At 40.9% G+C, this 17,500-nt stretch overlaps 1 protein-coding gene across 6 annotated transcripts in view; it reads left to right on the top strand.

Annotated features, from left to right (window-relative positions):
* The window catches only part of vps13c (vacuolar protein sorting 13 homolog C), an 84,630-nt gene that overhangs the window by 27,611 nt on the left and 39,519 nt on the right, over positions 1 to 17,500 (top strand). For 4 of the 6 annotated variants that reach the window (XM_037545463.1, XM_037545462.1, XM_037545461.1 and 1 more), the window contains 22 exons: positions 319 to 472; positions 1,281 to 1,360; positions 1,496 to 1,555; positions 2,486 to 2,636; positions 3,024 to 3,140; positions 3,797 to 3,900; positions 4,611 to 4,778; positions 6,309 to 6,344; positions 8,686 to 8,990; positions 9,256 to 9,406; positions 9,599 to 9,707; positions 9,785 to 9,912; positions 10,051 to 10,207; positions 10,964 to 11,043; positions 11,201 to 11,260; positions 11,344 to 11,497; positions 11,887 to 12,006; positions 12,097 to 12,200; positions 12,330 to 12,497; positions 14,582 to 14,886; positions 15,007 to 15,154; positions 16,981 to 17,125. In XM_037545463.1, coding sequence (XP_037401360.1) covers positions 319 to 472; positions 1,281 to 1,360; positions 1,496 to 1,555; positions 2,486 to 2,636; positions 3,024 to 3,140; positions 3,797 to 3,900; positions 4,611 to 4,778; positions 6,309 to 6,344; positions 8,686 to 8,990; positions 9,256 to 9,406; positions 9,599 to 9,707; positions 9,785 to 9,912; positions 10,051 to 10,207; positions 10,964 to 11,043; positions 11,201 to 11,260; positions 11,344 to 11,497; positions 11,887 to 12,006; positions 12,097 to 12,200; positions 12,330 to 12,497; positions 14,582 to 14,886; positions 15,007 to 15,154; positions 16,981 to 17,125 — 3,004 coding nt within the window. The remainder of the gene's footprint in view (positions 1 to 318; positions 473 to 1,280; positions 1,361 to 1,495; positions 1,556 to 2,485; positions 2,637 to 3,023; positions 3,141 to 3,796; positions 3,901 to 4,610; positions 4,779 to 6,308; positions 6,345 to 8,685; positions 8,991 to 9,255; positions 9,407 to 9,598; positions 9,708 to 9,784; positions 9,913 to 10,050; positions 10,208 to 10,963; positions 11,044 to 11,200; positions 11,261 to 11,343; positions 11,498 to 11,886; positions 12,007 to 12,096; positions 12,201 to 12,329; positions 12,498 to 14,581; positions 14,887 to 15,006; positions 15,155 to 16,980; positions 17,126 to 17,500) is intronic. The other 2 variants (XM_017721572.2, XM_017721569.2) reach the window with 1 other exon arrangement.

Here is a 17,500-nt window from a genome sequence, read left to right as displayed (position 1 = left end):
TTTGAATAAGAAAATATAAAACAAGCATAAAGTATTAATTGAAGGTTTAGAATCCACAGCTTCAGTCCAGCGTCACTGGGGAATAATATATTCAGATTAATATCAGTTATTATTAACGATGCTGTTGTTTGTGTCTGCAACAGTTGCAGATTCTGAGGGTAAATACAAAGGTGTATCATTGTTTATCAGTTAGGTTTATTGCATTAATGTTGTGTATGGTTGCTGCTTGTGTCTGTGTACACTCATGTATGTTTAGTGTGGACCGACGTGCTGTATATGCGTGCGTGTGTGTGTGTGTGTGTGTGTACGTGTGTTTAGGTATTGTTGGAGCTCACGCGTCAGGCTGCTCAAGAAGACACAGTGTTGGCTCTGAATGTGTCTCAATTGGGTGCTGAAGGCAAAATGCGGACGTATGACCTCTCTGTGACATCGTACCTGCGCAAGATCAGTCTGGACTACTGTGGGTCTAAAGGTACATCACGCAGACAAACACCTCGTGGACATTTACAGTACATACACAAAAGCTCAATTCCACACATGTTGGGAGAGGATGTAAAATGCTAATGAAAACAGAAAACCGTGATTAGGAATTGCTGTTTGGTTTGTTTTAAACTGAAACACTACTAAAAGATCTAGAAGACAGCATATTTAAACATTAATGGTACCTCCACAGATGTGCTAGTCATGCTGTAGGAACTTATACAGCACCATATCATGACAGGCCCTTTTTGAACTTTATACTAGTGAAAGTGTTGATGATCACTTTGTTCTTTAGCATAGAGAGTCCATAGTCCATTCTTAGCCAAATGTATACAATCCTATATTTTGTTAATAGAATAAGGTCTAAGTAGATTTACAAGTAGATTTTTATTTGCACACATTTTACAATGAGAGTGTGTGTGTGTGTGTGTGTGTGTGTGTGTGTGGGGGGGTTTCTCTGCGTGCGTCTGTGTGCGTGTGTGTGTGTTTCTGTGTGTGTGTGCGTCTGTGTGCGTGTGTGTGTGTTTCTGTGTGTGTGTGTGTGTGTGGGGGTTTCTCTGCGTGCGTCTGCGTGCGTGTGTGTGTGTTTCTGTGTGTGTGTGCGTCTGTGTGCGTGTGTGTGTGTTTCTCTGTGTGTGTGTGTGTGTGTGTGTGTGTGGGTTCCTCTGTATGCGCATGTGTGCGCGTGTGTGCTTGTGTGTGTGTGTGCGTGTGTGGGTTTCTCTGCGTGCGTCTGTGTGTGTGTGTGTGTGTGTGTGTGTGTGTGTGTGTGTGTGTGTGTGTGTGTGTGTGATTTTCAGATGCCCAGAATCAGCCACTTCATCTAATTAGCTCATCAGACAAACATGGATCTGATCTGCTGAAAGTGGAATACATCAAAGTAAGCACACATCTCCCACCGCTAAATTCACTCAAACACTCTCTTTTATGTTTGTTTTTAAGATAAAGAGTGTTTGACAGGTTTGTGTGTGCAGTTGTGTTTGTGTTCTGTTTACTGGCTGTCTGTCCCACGCAGGCTGATGTGAGTGGGCCCAGCTTCCAAAGCTTGTTTGACAACACAGAGCAGATACTGAAGGTAAACTGTTATACAGTTCATCGTTAAATTACTCAAATGATACGTGTGATGTCTTCAACATAGTTGTAACGTGATCTGCTGTGTATTTTACATACAGTACTGAATCATCTGAGACAGTAATATGTAGGACCACTATTCTGGGCACTAAGCATTTTGGATACATTTTTGACTAACTGTTCCTTCATTAAATTAAATCAGAGGAGCTGGTACTGTATATGTACATCTGTATAGCACATGTTTACATTTACATTTACAGCGTTTAGCAGACGCTCTTATCCAGAGCGACTTACAAGAAGAGCTTTGTCTGTCTAGAGAAAGTCTCTCTGCTAGTTACCAGTAGCTTAGAGAGAGAGACGGTCCTGAGCTCAGATACTGCTAGAAACACAGTCACTGCAGACACCAAGAGAAGAAGAACCAGAGTTGAACGCAGAACATGTAACAGGAAATAAAACATACTGTTATCTAGTGTTAAATCTCAGCTTGGGATTACACAACAATGTAAACTGGCTTAGGTTGTCTCTCTCATCAGTTCACATACACTATCTTTCCAAAAGTATTCGGTCGTCTGGCTTCACACGCATGTGAACTTGAGCAGCATCCCATTCTTATTCCATAGGGTTTAATATGATGTCGGCCCACCCTTTGTAGCTATAACAGCTTCAACTCTTCTGGGAAGATTTATTGAATTCCACCACCAGCTGACCTGGTTTAATTTAATGAAGTACAGCTTAATTAAGGATTGATTCGCTGAAACAGGTACAGAATGGATGCTGGGCTTAAATAGCTTGTAATTCTTTAAGGGGGACCCAGTACTGTACATTACTGTACACAACCTGAGGAATGAACATTTTGTGGCCATCTCCCAAATTAGTCTGATATGTGCTGTGTGTTAAATTCTCTTCGTGCACTTTGTTTGGCTTGTTTTTACAGGTAGAGTTTTCCTCGCTGGACTTCCTGCTGCATACGAAAGCCCTGTTGTCCACCATTAACTATCTGAACACAGCAGTGCCTCAGGAGCTCACAGCTTCTAAAGAGAGAGACACTAAGAGACAAGCTGACAAGGCTGCAGCAGGGAAAACAGGTACTCACACAAGAACACCAACAGACGCCAGCGTGTTGTCTAGTCTCATCTCTCTGTAGACCAAACAAAACGTGTGCTGTAGTTGCATTGAAGTTATTAGAAATAAGAAATATATAGGAAATTATTTAAACCTTAATGATGTCCACTGCTTTTGTTGAGATTGTTCATGTTGTGTTTTTTCTCTGCTTCGTAGGTTTTTTTCTGGGTAATTAATGCATTTTGTTACCCTGGTTTTGCACTGATCTTTATGGCTTGCAACTTTGTTCTGAAATAGCAGACATTATGCTCATGAACACGCATGTTACATGCTGTGGATATTTGTTGTATCCTAGAGTTAAGTAGTCATCAGCAGATCTCTCAGTAATACTGCTTCCCCTACTTTTCCAGTGTCTAAGGGCTCGAAGGACTCTGGGGTGGTGAGTTTTAAGCTGTATGCCATGCTTGGCTCCTTTGGAGTGGTGGTCTGTGATGACAGAAGCAATATTGCAGACATTCAAATCAAAGGTACAGTTCATAGTGTTTCATTCTTAAGTCAGAATTATCCTCGAGCTCCAGCATCCAAAATTCAGTCATTAGCCACACTTAGCTTGTTATCTTGTGCACTTGTATCAGCCCAACACGTACTAACATGCTATAACTCCTGTGCTAAGAATGGTCCGCCATCCAAATCGTATCTGAGCAGTAATAGTCCAGTGACTCTTACTGTCCATTGATAGATAAGGTAGAGGATGGCTGATGAATTGTGTACAGCTACAGATGGGCTATAATTACTAATCGTAAACCTTGAATGTCCTTATATAGTAATGTATCTGATAAAGTGGGCACTGACCATAATTACAGTTACCTAATAAACTGCCAACTTGGTGTAGTGTAATAATATAACATTACTTTAAATCTGTTTACGAGGGCTAGGATGTTATGAAGGATGAACAGATGTTTTTCTACAAGCTGTGGCCACCAATTAAACATCATTAAAACCCTCTGAAATTTCAGGTGTAGAACATTTTAGGATTCCAAAACTACAGGCACTACAATGCCAACAATGTAAATGCAAATACAATGCAAAAAGTTATTCTTAGCTTCCAGAGGTGTCTACTAAAAGTTTGGACCTCCTTAAATGCCCTGGCCGTTTAAAGAGTTGACTCTTATGTTTTTGCCAGGCATCGATGCATCTGTGGTCGTCCAGGCCAAAGAGACAGAGGTGTTTGCCCGACTGAGAGACATCGTAGTGCTAGACGTGGACCCGAAAACAATACACAAAAAGGTTTGATATGATCTGATAGATCTGAATTGACACTCTTAACATCAGAGAAACTGCACGTAAAGCTGTGTGTGAGAGACGTGAGAAGGTCAACAGGTGTTTCTGTCCGTCCTTTCACTGTAAGAAGACAGCGCTATGGGTCTGAAAGGATGTGTAGCTGTCAAGGAGCCATTACTGAGAAAGGGAACTAGGCAAAAAAGATGAACTTTTGCAAATAAAAAAAGAAGGTATGGTGCTCTCAGAACTGGACTGGACAGAACTCAGGACTGACGGCTCCACAGCCCAGACCTCAGCGTTTTAAATGTTTTTGGGAATTACATGAATGTGAGAAAATTAAACCAGTTGCCAAGATTGAACTTTGGAGGTGTGGGAAATTATCCCTGCAGATGTTCTTTGAAAAACTAAAAGCAGGTCTTCTGAAAACACTGGGAACTCTAAATACACTCGAAATATTGAACATTTATTTTATTTACAGTTGTTTGGGCTTCTGTGTAATTTTCCGTTAAATAAATGTTTTCTGTGTTTTGACTAGAAGTGAAGTAAATGAAAGGTGGTCTCTGGCGTTTCAGAGTGCTTATAGTAAAAAGGTGTAATGCTGTGTGTGTGTGTGTGCGCGCGTGTGTGCGCGCGTGTGTGTGCGCGCGTGTGTGCGCGCGTGTGTGTGCGCGTGTGTGTGTGTGTGTGTGTGTGTTTTCGTGTACTGTCATCGGCAGGCGGTGTCTATTGTTGGAGAGGAGGTGTTCAGCTTTAAGATGAGTCTGTATCCTGCAGCCACAGAGGGAGAGGGCTACTCTGACACTTCAAAAGTGGATGGCAAGGTCACTTTGAGACTAGGCTGCATCCAGATCATCTACTTGCACAAGTTCCTGATGTCTCTACTGGTGAGAGTCGGATGTCTTTTATCTGCCTTACACACACACACACACACACACACACACACACACACACACACACACATATATACAGTCACAGACAGTATTGATGTCTATTGTGAGAGATTTGTTTATTGAGTGCCAAAAATCCCCTTAATCTTTGCTTTTATAAACGGTCACAATAAAATATGGCAAAATACAACGCCATTCCCAAAAAGTTGGGACGCTATGCAAAATCTAAATAAAAAACAGAATAACAACATTTTTTGGAAATTGGGTTGTACAAAATTAACAATATTTAAGCAATAAATAAATAAATGTATTATTAAATGTAAAATGTTAAATTCTTCTGTCAAGCAGTGTAGCTGGTTAACAGTGGGCTATGATTGCCGAGCAGTATAAGATTTTCTCTTACACAGTAAGAGTAATTTTAATAACTCGTCAGTTCAGTTCAATCTGTGTGTACAGTTTTTTGTTTGTTGTAGTGTTTTTACAGCAGCTTGGCCTAGTCTGTCATATTTTACAATCTGTTTGATGATAATTAATGAATTGGGACTCACCACTAAAAGTGAATTTAGCCAGAACACTAAATTGTAAATAATTCAGTAAGGCTTACAGAAAATAAGTTCTTTTTCTTAATTCAGGTTTACTGTTAACAGTGAATGTGTTCTCCATCTTATTGAGAAACTGGTCCCATTTGTTTGTTTTTATTTATCTGTGACTGTTTATTGATATTGATGGAAACCTCTGCACACGTTTACATGTGAGGCATGTCCTAATCTGAATCGAAAGATCGATGTTAAAAACAGTCATGACATATTTTAAGGTACGAGTATTAGCTGTGTGATAAATTCAGATTCCCTGTTGATGCTATTTTACACCATTGGCCTCATTTCTATGTTTCTATAGAGTAGGACGTTATACAAGCTAATGGTTTTAGAAGTTAACTGGCAGTTTAAATGTCTAGTATGTGGGAATATTTCAAAGTAAAAAAACAGACCAGGGGTCTAACTGTGATTAAGTTAGCTGCCTTTTGTAAAATTATCTGTGCGTAAAATAAGTGTGTGGCTATTGCACACGTAAGATCAACAGTGCATTAAAGCCAAAAATACAAAAGTACTGTATTCAAATATGAAAATGATCATTTAAAAAAATGAAATGTTAATAATTTAAATTAAATTAAGACTGATATACTATGTTTAGAAAAATTCAGTGAGGTTTACTGCGGCGTTTGAAAGCAATCGGCAGATATTTACAATATTGAACAGTGCTAATCAGAATCGAAAGCCAAAAAACAAACAAACAAACAAAAAACTTGTTTGGAACAATGTAATATTTTATAGTCTTATTTATAACGCACGTCTAACACCAGGTCAAAGAATGAGAAATTGAACGAATCAATAACTACATGAATGTTTTACTAGATCAGAGTTATTTGACTTTACTGTGTGTCGTGTTGTAAAATACTGTTTCTCTATTTCTTTGATATCCTTTTATGTTGCTGTTGCTCTTCCCTGATTGTTGTCTTCTTATTTTCAGGAATCTTTTAGCTATCAGTATTCCTCTGCTGATGAGGTACAGGCCTGGGCATGCAACATTAAAAGCCCTTTGCTTTGCAGCTTCACTATTAATGCACCCTTGCACATTCTCTCACACTCAAAGCATTTTAACAGTGGACTGCAGTGTGATGTGATAGCACATTACTATTGTGTTACTATGAGTAAAAATTATTGCTAACATTGTAAGTCATGTTTAATAAGTAATTCATTCATTATATTTAAGGCTGCTGTTCTTAATCTTTTAATAATACATTATTAATAATATTAACGTAAATAATATTTTGACAGTATTTATATAAATACTTTGAAGTGTTACTATATTATAATTTATTGACACTGTAAGTGAGGTAATAGATGTTTTAATATGAATATACTGTGCTGAGCTAACTTCTAAGATATTACATGCCAAACCATGCAAAATTTATAATATATATATAATAACTATATTGCCAAAAGTATTCGGTCGTCTGGCTTCAGACGCATGAACTTGAGCAGCATCCCATTCTTAATCCATAGGGTTTAATATGATGTCGGCCCACCCTTTGCAGCTATAACAGCTTCAGCTCTTCTGGGAAGGCTTTCCACAAGGGTTAGGAGTGTTTATGGGAATTTTTGACCGTTCTTCCAGAAGCACATTTGTGAGGTCAGACACTGATGTTGGACGAGAAGGCCTGGCTCACAGTCTCCACTCTAATTCATCCCAAAGGTGTTCTATGGGGTTGAGGTCAGGACTCTGTGCAGGCCAGTCAAGTTCTTCAAGTTCATTCAAGTTCTCCTTTCACTGGAACTAAGGGGCTGAGCCCAACTCCTGAAAAACAACCCCACACCATGATCCCCCCTCCACCAAACTTTACACTCGGCACAATGCAGTCAGGCAAGTACCGTCTCCTGGCAACTGCCAAACCCAGACTCGTCCATCAGATTTCCAGACGGAGAAGCGTGATTGGTCACTCCAGAGAACTCGTCTCCACTGCTCTAGAGTCCAGTGGCGGCGCTTTACTCCACTGCATTCCACGCTTTGCATTGCGCTTGGTGATGTAAGGCTTGGATGCAGCTGCTCGGCCATGGAAACCCATTCCATGAAGCTCTCTACGCTGTTCTTGAGCTGATCTGAAGGCCACATGAAGTTTGGAGGTCTGTAGTGATTGACTCTGCAGAAAGTCGGTGACCTCTGCGCACTAAGCCCCTCAGCATCCGCTGACCGCTCTGTCATTTTACGTGGCCGACCACTTCGTGGCTGAGTTGCTGTCGTTCCCAATCGCTTCCACTTTGTTATAATCCCACTGACAGTCGACTGTGGAATATTTAGTAGTGAGGAAATCTCACGACTGGACTTGCTGCACAGGTGGCGTCCGATCACGGCACCACGCTGGAATTCACTGAGCTCCTGAGAGCGACCCATTCTTTCACTAATGTCTGTAGAAGCAGTCTGCAGGCCGAGGGGCTCGGCTTTATACACCTGTGGCCACGGAAGTGACTGGAACACCTGGATTCAGTGATTTAGATGGATGAGTGAATACTTTTGGCAATATAGTGTGTGTGTGTGTGTGTGTGTGTGTGTGTGTGTGTGTGTGTAATATGTATATAATATGTATGTATGTATTCGAATAGGTGTATTTGAATATTTAGGTGTTCACACTGCAAGAGCTCAAAGACGCACACACAATGTGGCTGACAGGCCAGCGTCATCCCCCTCTCTCTCCTCTCTCTTCCCCCCGGAATAGATGGATACATTTGCCTGCTAATAATTCTGGTGTTCTGTCATGCAGTAATTGAAAAGAAAGTATTTTCACAAACTCATTGTCTGTGATTAAAATACTCCTCATAAGTTCTCCTCGTAAAACTGTAAACATAGAAGGAATTACTACACTTGTGTGACAGACAGTGTGTGTTCGAGTGTCACTGTGTATGAATCTGCTTGCACGTGTGTATGCGACTATTTTCTGATGCAGCGGAAACTAAATATAAACCATTGAAATTTGGAATGTCAGCACGAAGAGAATGCTTTTGAAGATAAACACCGCCCTCTACATGCTTTGCAGATTTAAAGCACACTTTCCACACGCAGGCTGTCTGATCTGCCATGCATCACAAATCCTCTTCCACAGATTCCAAATACAGTCTCACCTCTAGGTTTGACCACCTTTATTCAAATTTGCAACTTGGTTGTAAATTTGGTTATCAGAGCTTACAGACGGTGAGAGCATTCCTGCATGATGTTTCCTTTATTTTTACAGGCTAGCTCATTAAGGTTCCCTCACTTTTCACAGATCTTCACTCAAATCCATGGCTCATACACCCACCCGCCTGTGAGTTTTGCAGTGTAATGTTTGCTAATTCTCAGTTATGTTCCCTAGACATTTGTGGACAACTTCCAAACAGCCAAAGAGGCCTTAAGTGCAGCTACAGCGCAGGCGGCGGAGAAAGCAGCCTTAAGTGTGAGAGACTTTGCTCAGAAGAGTTTCAGACTCTCAATGGATATTAGACTGAAGGCTCCACTGATCATCATTCCTCAGTCCTCCACATCCCACAATGCTTTTGTGATGGACCTGGGTCTCATCACTGTGAGCAACAGCTTCTCTCTGCTTCCAGCTGAAGGCTTTCCTCTGCCAGCTGTGATGGAGACCATGGACATCAGACTTACCCAGCTGAAACTGTCAAGGTACAGTTGTTTTCAGAATTCAGACATTATATTTCTTTGTATGTGTAAACATAAAGCGCAAATGTGAAAAAGAGAACAAAACACACACAACAACAATATACACAGCATTTTATCACACTCTTTTCATATGAGTGAGAAATGAAGAGACATTTGTTGAGTGTGTGTATCTCTCGCAGAGGAGGGTTAAAGAAATGAATCGTTTCAGAAACTTGGCAGAAACTCTCTGGCATGCAATCATTTAGTTATTGTGTTTGATTTCTTCCAGGACGGTTCTGAGGCATGACGGTTCTCCTCAGCCAGAATTTGAGCTTCTGCAGCCCATTAACCTGAAGCTGCTTGTTAAGCGTAACCTGGGAGCCTCCTGGTTCACAAAAATCCCTGGAGTGGAGGTCAAAGGAGTGCTGAAGTCCTTGAATGTGAGTTTTCTCCGTGAAGAGTTTCGTTTAGGTTCTTGGTTCATTTTGATTTTCCTGCTCCATCGATGCTTTTTCTACTCATAGATGTCTTTTCTTCTTGTATTTCATTCACTGGTAGATGTGTTAAAGTTTGTAGCTTGACTGTAGAAAATAAGCAAAAAGTTGAAGAATTGCTTCACCTGGTTCTTGTAGATTGGTCTTGGTCAAGAAGACTTTGGAGTTCTGATGAGAATCCTAGCGGAGAACATCGGGGAAGGCAGTAGGACGTTGTCTTCTGAAGTGCAGAAACCAGCTGTTGAAGGTAAAAAAAAATCAACAGCTGGATTCAGTAATCCTTATAATATATCAGTCATCCACATATTTTTTTTTATTCCACAGAGAAATCTGAAATGAATCAAGAACTGAAACCGACGTCTCCTGCGGAAGCAGGAAGTCAGCAAGCAATCACCAATGGAAACTTTAGTGAGAACATTGTCAGTGTTCTCCTGAACTTTGAAATAATGGAGGTACAACATCAGATCTAAGCTTAAATCATCTTTTAAGTTATCCATCAGCTGGATCATAATTATGAAAGCTTTTTCACGATGTGCTTCATACTCTGCATTCCACTGGCTTGAGTAAGAACTTCTGCTGCCTCTGTTTAGGTCATGATGACACTGAAGAAGCCGAAAGATAGGAATGAGTGCCCCTTTTTGGTCCTGCATGCAGCTCAGCTTGGAGTTCACACTGAAGTCCATAAATATGACATGCAGGCCACCACATACATCAAGACTATCTCAACGAAGTGCTTGGAGTTCCCAGGTATGAAGCACTTATTAATAATTAGGACTAAATATTGTAGTAGCTGAAGTAGCCGTCTGGTTTCAGTCAAGCAAGGAAGATTTTAGATTGACCTGAGAGGACCTGACAGGCTGACAAGTCCATATGCAAAAAATCTTGCTTAAAACCAGTCCTTTTTAAAACCACACTCTTTTTTTATGTCTTATGTTTTAGAGTGCAGTATTTCACCTGGTATAAACAAGTTGTGAAGTGTGGCCTTCATTAGCAAACATGAAAAGGTTCTTAATTAGCATATTGAACCTTTCAGCTACTACTTTCACTCGACTCTACCAGCGACACTTCCAGCTGCACATTAGCTCTTATTTTATCAAACACGTTTCAGTGAGCAAGCGTGATTATTGGATCACAGCATATTTGATGCAAAAGTTTAGTGATCACTAAAAACACTCAAACTAATGAATTACACATGTAACTAGTGAATTACACATGTAATCTCCACTCTCGGTATGAATTCATACTGTGGATGCTAAATTAGTACACCGCCCTGTATTTTGCTTGTTTTGTGGGTCTTAATGAATTTGAATGTATCTTCACAGTTAGTCAGTCAGAACAATCAGAGCATGATAGTTTTGAAAAACAAGCCAGTTAATGCTTTTAAAATCATCCTCAGGTAAAAATATCATATTCAGGTCACCCCAAGATGTGCTGTCCTTTCTTGTGTTGCTCTGTAGCGCCACGTTTCTGATCGGGTGTTACAAACTTTAACTTTTGTTGTAGACTCATATGGTGAACCGCTCTGCATCCTCAGCTCTTCAGCAGAACAGGGAGCTGAGCTCCTCAAAGTGAAGTATGTCAAGGTAGGTCTTCCTCTTTGCTGTGTGTTCATCCTTCTCCCCTTTAATATCACGTTGCACATTCTCTTAGCGTTGCGCAGACCCTAACAAACCTTGAGCCAGAGTCATTATTTTATATTTCTTGAAGACTGCACTGCATTTGATCTGTTTTGTCATGCAGGCCGACAGGAATGGGCCTAATTTTGCTACCAATTTCAAAAACACTGAACAGAGCATTGATGTAAGTGTTACTAAATTAATATAATATTCTTTCGTGTATTAAGCACCCTTACGTTTTGACTCAGTGGAAATGTGTTGGTGTAGGTTAAGTTCTCCTCATTGGACCTGATGCTCCACACTGAGGCTCTTCTCTCCACAATGGACTTCCTGTCTGCTGCCATGTCTTCTAGCAGCCTTCCCTCACCTGAGAAAGAGAGCAAGAGGAGTGAAGAAACAAAGACAAGCTCAACCAAATCTAGTATGTGCATGCACAAGCACAGGCGCGCACACACACACACACACACACACACATATACACACACACACACACACACACACACACACACCTAATAGTGTGCCTAATAAACTGGCAACTCGTGTTACTGTAACAAAACAAACTTTATCTAACCCTAACTATCAGGGGGAAAAATACATGTTTTTCCTTTTATTATTTATTGTTTTAAACACAAATCCCATGCAATGTAGTGAAGGCCACCTATTTGTCACTTCACACACACACACACACACACACACACACACACACACACACACACACACACACACGCATGAACTGCTTGAAATGTTTAAGACATAATCACGCTATATTTCTAATGGGCAAACCAAGCAGTACCTCTGTTTCTGTTCCAGCTGTGGTGAGCTCCCCCTCTGATGGTGACATCACTGATCTGAAGATAGACATGCAGCTGGGGGCGTTCAGTGTGCTGGTGTGTGACCAGAGATGCAACATGGCTGACATCAAAATTCAGGGTTAGCTTCATTTAAACACCTCCCCATCGAATCACCTTTAATTCTACTCCAGGACTGTTCTGAAAACATCTCTCCCATCCACCCTCCTAGGCCTGCATGGTTCTCTGTTAATGCAGGGGTCCCAAACACACATGCTCGCTAGACTTCGGGATTTTGTCATCATTAATGTAGATCCCAAAACCGTTCACAAGAAGGCAAGTCATTTACGCTACTGATAAAACGTCAAAACAATCCCAGTCGTTCTGCAAACATCTGGCCATCTGTACAACTGACGATTGTTCAGTGCCACTTGGCTGACCGTGTGTGTTGTGTCTTTTCTTTAGGCCATCTCTATTGTGGGTGATGAGGTCTTCAGTTTCAGTATGGGTCTAACCCCCAATGCCACTGAAGGGGTGGGCTACACTGACACCTCGAAGGTGGATGGCAAAGTAAAGCTCAATGTTGGCTGCATTCAAGTGGTCTATCTTCACAAGTTTGTCATGTCACTGCTGGTGAGTATAAGCGTAAACCATCCTCCTCATATGTTTTTTTTTTTTTGCTTTTGTTGTTATTGTGCTGTTTTTTCAGTGTAAGTTTTTTTTTCTTGACCCAGTGAGAAAATGAATGATTAAAAAATACAGTAAAAAGCTTTTATTGCATGTTTTTGTTATACTGGACATAGAATTAGAAAAAAATCAGAATAAATTTTGCTAATTATTTGCCAAAATGTTTTTTGAATGATTTAGTCAATATTTCAAGAATTCTGTGAACAAGAAATATTGTATTGTAATGATCTATTTACATAACTCGTTATCTGTCTTGAGATTTGATTTTTGAAGTGTGATGAATTTTGTATAATCATTTAATTATAACTTAATTCTCAGTGCTGTACAACTCTCAGTGATTTAATGCTATCTGCAGATCCGTTTGTCATTCTTTATTTATTAATTAAGCTTTCTAGTGTCCCGCCATTTGAAACCTGTGAAGTTGCACAAGATTAACACAAAGTTTTAATTCACTTGTTTGTAACCAAATTGGTTTTATATAATTGAAAACGCTGATTCCTAATTTTTGAGCTTGCAGAATGATCGTCTTTTGTTTAAAATTGCCTTTCTTGGCCACCAGGTATCACCCTAGACCTTGTCTGATCACGTGGCACTAATGTGCATCATTGCCTCCCAAACTTACCCACTTATTTCAAGCTGTACCATAGGACTGCGGAGGTGACACAGAGGATTCAAGGGTTAAACCTTGAGGTCAAAGAGCCCTTCTTATTTTACTGAACCCTAAACCATAATCATCCCTGCAGTAGCTCTGTGTTTAGGCCTCTCTCGCTCCCTTTTTTCATTCTTTTTCAACACTCACTTCGGATTCCAAATGACTCTCAACAGAGGGAATGGTGTGTCTCCTGTAAATCACCATAGCAACCGCAGAAGTCCTCAAGAAGTATGCACTTAACCTCAGGGATTAGCCTTTTTATGCAGTATAAAAACGGGTTAACACCCCCTTCTTACCCCCTTCATTAACATAGGTATTGTGCATCTCTTGCAGAAACTCCCCCCTCATTGACTCCAACCCCCTGTTTTTGCCATGAGTCTCTTTATCATGATGCCATGCATCCCTTCAGAGGGATTTGCCATGATTAATGACTGTTGTTGTTTATGGACATGGCGTTCTCGCCTTCTTCTGCTTCGCTCTCTCCTTCATTCAGCCCAGGCCTGCAGATCTGCTCCCTTCAAATAAATGTTATTACTCTACTGCTGGGTGGAACGTACCTCCTTCATATACACTACTCACAAAAAGTCGGGGACATTTGGCTTTGGGGGTGAAATTTCAGGATGAACCTAAAATGCACTGTAACCTTTACAGGTGAACTTAATGTGACCTTCTGTAAACTTTTGACTGCACATGTCCAGCTGTTCAGTGTTTCAGTACTTTCTGCACAACTCGCTGTTCTCCAGCAAGGAGCTTAACGACAAGGTGGTGGTGGTGGTGGTGTCACAGTGTGGGCAGGTGTGTCCAGTCAATACAGAACTGCCCTACACTGTGAACGGTACAGTGACCCAGTGGCCCAAACCACTGAATAACATCATTAATCCAGTCATTGAGCCTCTGCATGAACAACACAGGCCTAATCTCATCTTCATGGACGACGATGCTCCAGCTCATTGAGGGCGCATCATCAGGGAACGGTTGCTGGAGACTGGGGTGCCTCAGATGGAGCGGCCTGCACTTTCTCCAGACCTGAATCCCATAGAAAACTGATCAGCTGAGTCGCTGTGTAGGCGACTTTTTACGCTTTCCATAAATTTCACCCAAAGCCAAATACCCCTGACTTTTGTGAGTAGTGTAACTGTCATTACTCTGCTACCACAATTTTAGCTCAGTGACAGAATTTCTTTGTAAGGCTGAACTTCACTATTGTCCTTTTGCTTAAGGTGGTAAACAGTATTAGCTGCTCATTTCCTGACAGTCTCTATGGTGTCTCTGGTCTGACTTAGGTATAGGGACAAGCTGCAGTCACTAGGTAAATTAGAGTAGAGTGTCCCAAACAATTACAGAGCAATATGTTAACTTCTGATTTTGTCCTCATCAGAATTTCAGTAATAACTTCCAGACAGCCAAGGAGGCTTTAAGTGCAGCCACAGCACAGGCAGCAGTCAAAGCAGCCTCGAGTGTGAGGGACTTTGCACAAAAGAGTTTCAGACTCTCCATGGACATCAAGCTGAAGGCTCCACTCATCATCATCCCTCAGTCCTCCACATCTTACAATGCCATGGAGGCTGACTTGGGTCTCATCACTGTGAGCAACAACTTCTCTCTGCTTTCAGTGGAGGACTGTCTACTCCCTGTTGTCATAGATAACATGGATGTAGAGCTAACCCAGCTTAAGCTGTCCAGGTAAGATTGAACTTAAAATGCTCAAGGTTCCTTCTCAAGATTTTCTTGGTCCATTGATATGGGTTCAGTTCATTGTTTTCCTGTATTCTGCAATATGTCATTGGTTTAATATGCTCTTAGAATTTTTATGGAGAAAGATTCAAATCAACCAAGCTCTGAGCTTCTGCAGCCAGTCAACCTGGTGCTCTCAGTTAAACGGAACCTGGCTGCTACCTGGTACCAGAAGATGGCTGCTGTGGAGGTTGATGGAGACCTTAAGCCCATGAACGTGAGTCCTCATATACCGTCAAGCCATGATCTCATTCTAGTCGACAGTTCTTTTTGTGTTATATAGTCTTCTCCTGCCTTGCAGCTAAAGCTACTAAATGTGATTTGAACCTCCTTACTCTATAGAGACGTTTCATTAATTTTGTTGGCATTTAAAGATTTCTTCATTTACTTCATTTTCCAGTGTGACTGACTAGCATGACTTCTGTTAATCTAACTGGAGGCAACATGTTGTTATGCTTTCAGTTTTTACTGTAGGTAGGTCAGTATATCTACATATTACATTAGATAGAAAACCTACACACCATCTACACCAACAGTGTGATCCTTTATTCTTATACACTTTTATCCTCCAAGGTTTGTTGATAAACTACATCTGAATCTTGTCACAGTAGCTTTGAAATAACAGTTGCATTTGTGTGGGGAAGCATGGATGGGTCAATATTGTTTGTGATCTAGTTGGAGAGCTGTGTCTGTCTGTCTTATAACAATAATGATTTATCAGGTTTAACAGGTTGAATTCATTACTTTGAACGATCCGTCACAGTAGAGCTCTCTACATAGTTAAGGACTACAAGTACTGATCCAGGGATAATCGGTAATGATCAGCTTGATTGGCTTGACCCGCCGTCCTTCAAGGCGCGTGGAAGACCAGCGTGGAGAATGTTCTCTGTACTGGAGCCCAGGTGGGGAATGAACTCCCACTGGCTGTCCGAACAGCAGAGTCTCTCGCGGTCTTCAAACACAGACTGAAGACCGTCTCATTACACAGCACTTAAATCAGCACTGAGTGAAGTATTGATTGCAGTATATTGTGCTGCACTTAGATATTATATTTGATTATATTGCACCATGTATTGTAGTTTACTGTAGTGTGTTGTAGTGTGTTGTATTACACTGTTCTGTGTTCAGCTCTGTTCCTTCTCTCTCTGTATCAGTGACTGTGTCTCTATCCGTATCTGAGCTCAGGACCGTCTTTCTCTCTAACCTACTGGTAACTAGTAGAGAGACTAGTAGATTTCTCTAGACAGACTGAGCTCTTCCAGTGTCTCTGGATCACAGCATCTGCTGAACGCTGGAAATGTAGATGTAAATGTAAATGTGTAATGCCAGAGGCGGCAGAAGTACCCAAGTTCAAATTTGAGACGGACGTTGATGAAACTTCTACTGACAAAAAAGTCGATTTTTATTTTAGCAGTGAATAATGAGCATTAGAACAAATCATTCCTTTGAGTATGGCCAGGGCCGTAGTGGATTTCCTGACTGGGAATTACAAGATGCAGACAAAGTCACACTCCACACACACACACACACACACACACACACACACACACACACACACACACACACACACACACACACACACACACACACACACACACACACACACAAATTCTGGAGAATGAAAATTCTCTGCCTGTAAATTTCCAACAGGTGCACGATGGGAAATAATCTCAAAAATGTAGTTGCAGTCTTGCAAATAGTGACCCTGCAAGATCCCCAGTCTCAATTACAATTTCCTGTAAGCCGTAAAAGTATCTAGTCACAGGTTCACTCTGAGTCCCCCCCCCCCCCCCCAAAAAAAAAAAAAAAAACACAAGCAAGTAGATAGAGAGATAATAGAGAGATAATAGATAAAGAAAGATCAGCAAAGTGAAAGTAACAAGCCTGTTTTAAAAAATTAGTGAGAAGAAAGTGCAGATGGTTCCTTTGACATGTTGTAATTAAAAGTTAAAATACCAAAAAAAATTACTTAAGTACAGAAACAAAGTAACCACTACTTACAGCCTCTGGGGAATGTTGTGTTTTCTCTCTGTGTGTCTGCAGTTTGCTCTGAGTCAGGATGATCTCACTGTGTTGTTGAACATCCTGATGGAGAACATTGGCGAGGCCAGCAGCATCCAGCCACACGGCAGCCCAGACACAGCGGTCAAACAGGCAGATATTCTTGCCAGAGCTCGCACACACACAGGTAAAGATGCATAGCTACGAACCCAGATTCTACCCAGAAACCCAGATTCTAAAGGAAGATTCCTATGGGTTTCAAACTAATCTCATCTGTAGCACACAGTCGCTAACCACCAGCAAGTTTGGTGTTTTCCTGTAATTACAAAAGATCAGTTATAATAGAAGCCAGTGAGGAATCGATCATACAGAATATACGCAGTAAATGAGCTTGGGCAATAATGTGCATTTTGATGAACAATGATCATCTGCAGAGTGATCAGGATGGACAATATTAATTTAGTTATGAAGTATGTGTGAGCAATGTGGACTGTACCCATTATAGCTTATCACCTCGTCAATTATAAAACTCTCTGTTGGTAAAAATGCTTAAAACATTTCT

Source organism: Pygocentrus nattereri, chromosome 15 (assembly GCF_015220715.1).
Source record: "Pygocentrus nattereri isolate fPygNat1 chromosome 15, fPygNat1.pri, whole genome shotgun sequence".
Classification (NCBI taxonomy): domain Eukaryota; kingdom Metazoa; phylum Chordata; class Actinopteri; order Characiformes; family Serrasalmidae; genus Pygocentrus; species Pygocentrus nattereri.
This window is presented reverse-complemented; position numbering and strand designations above follow the sequence as displayed.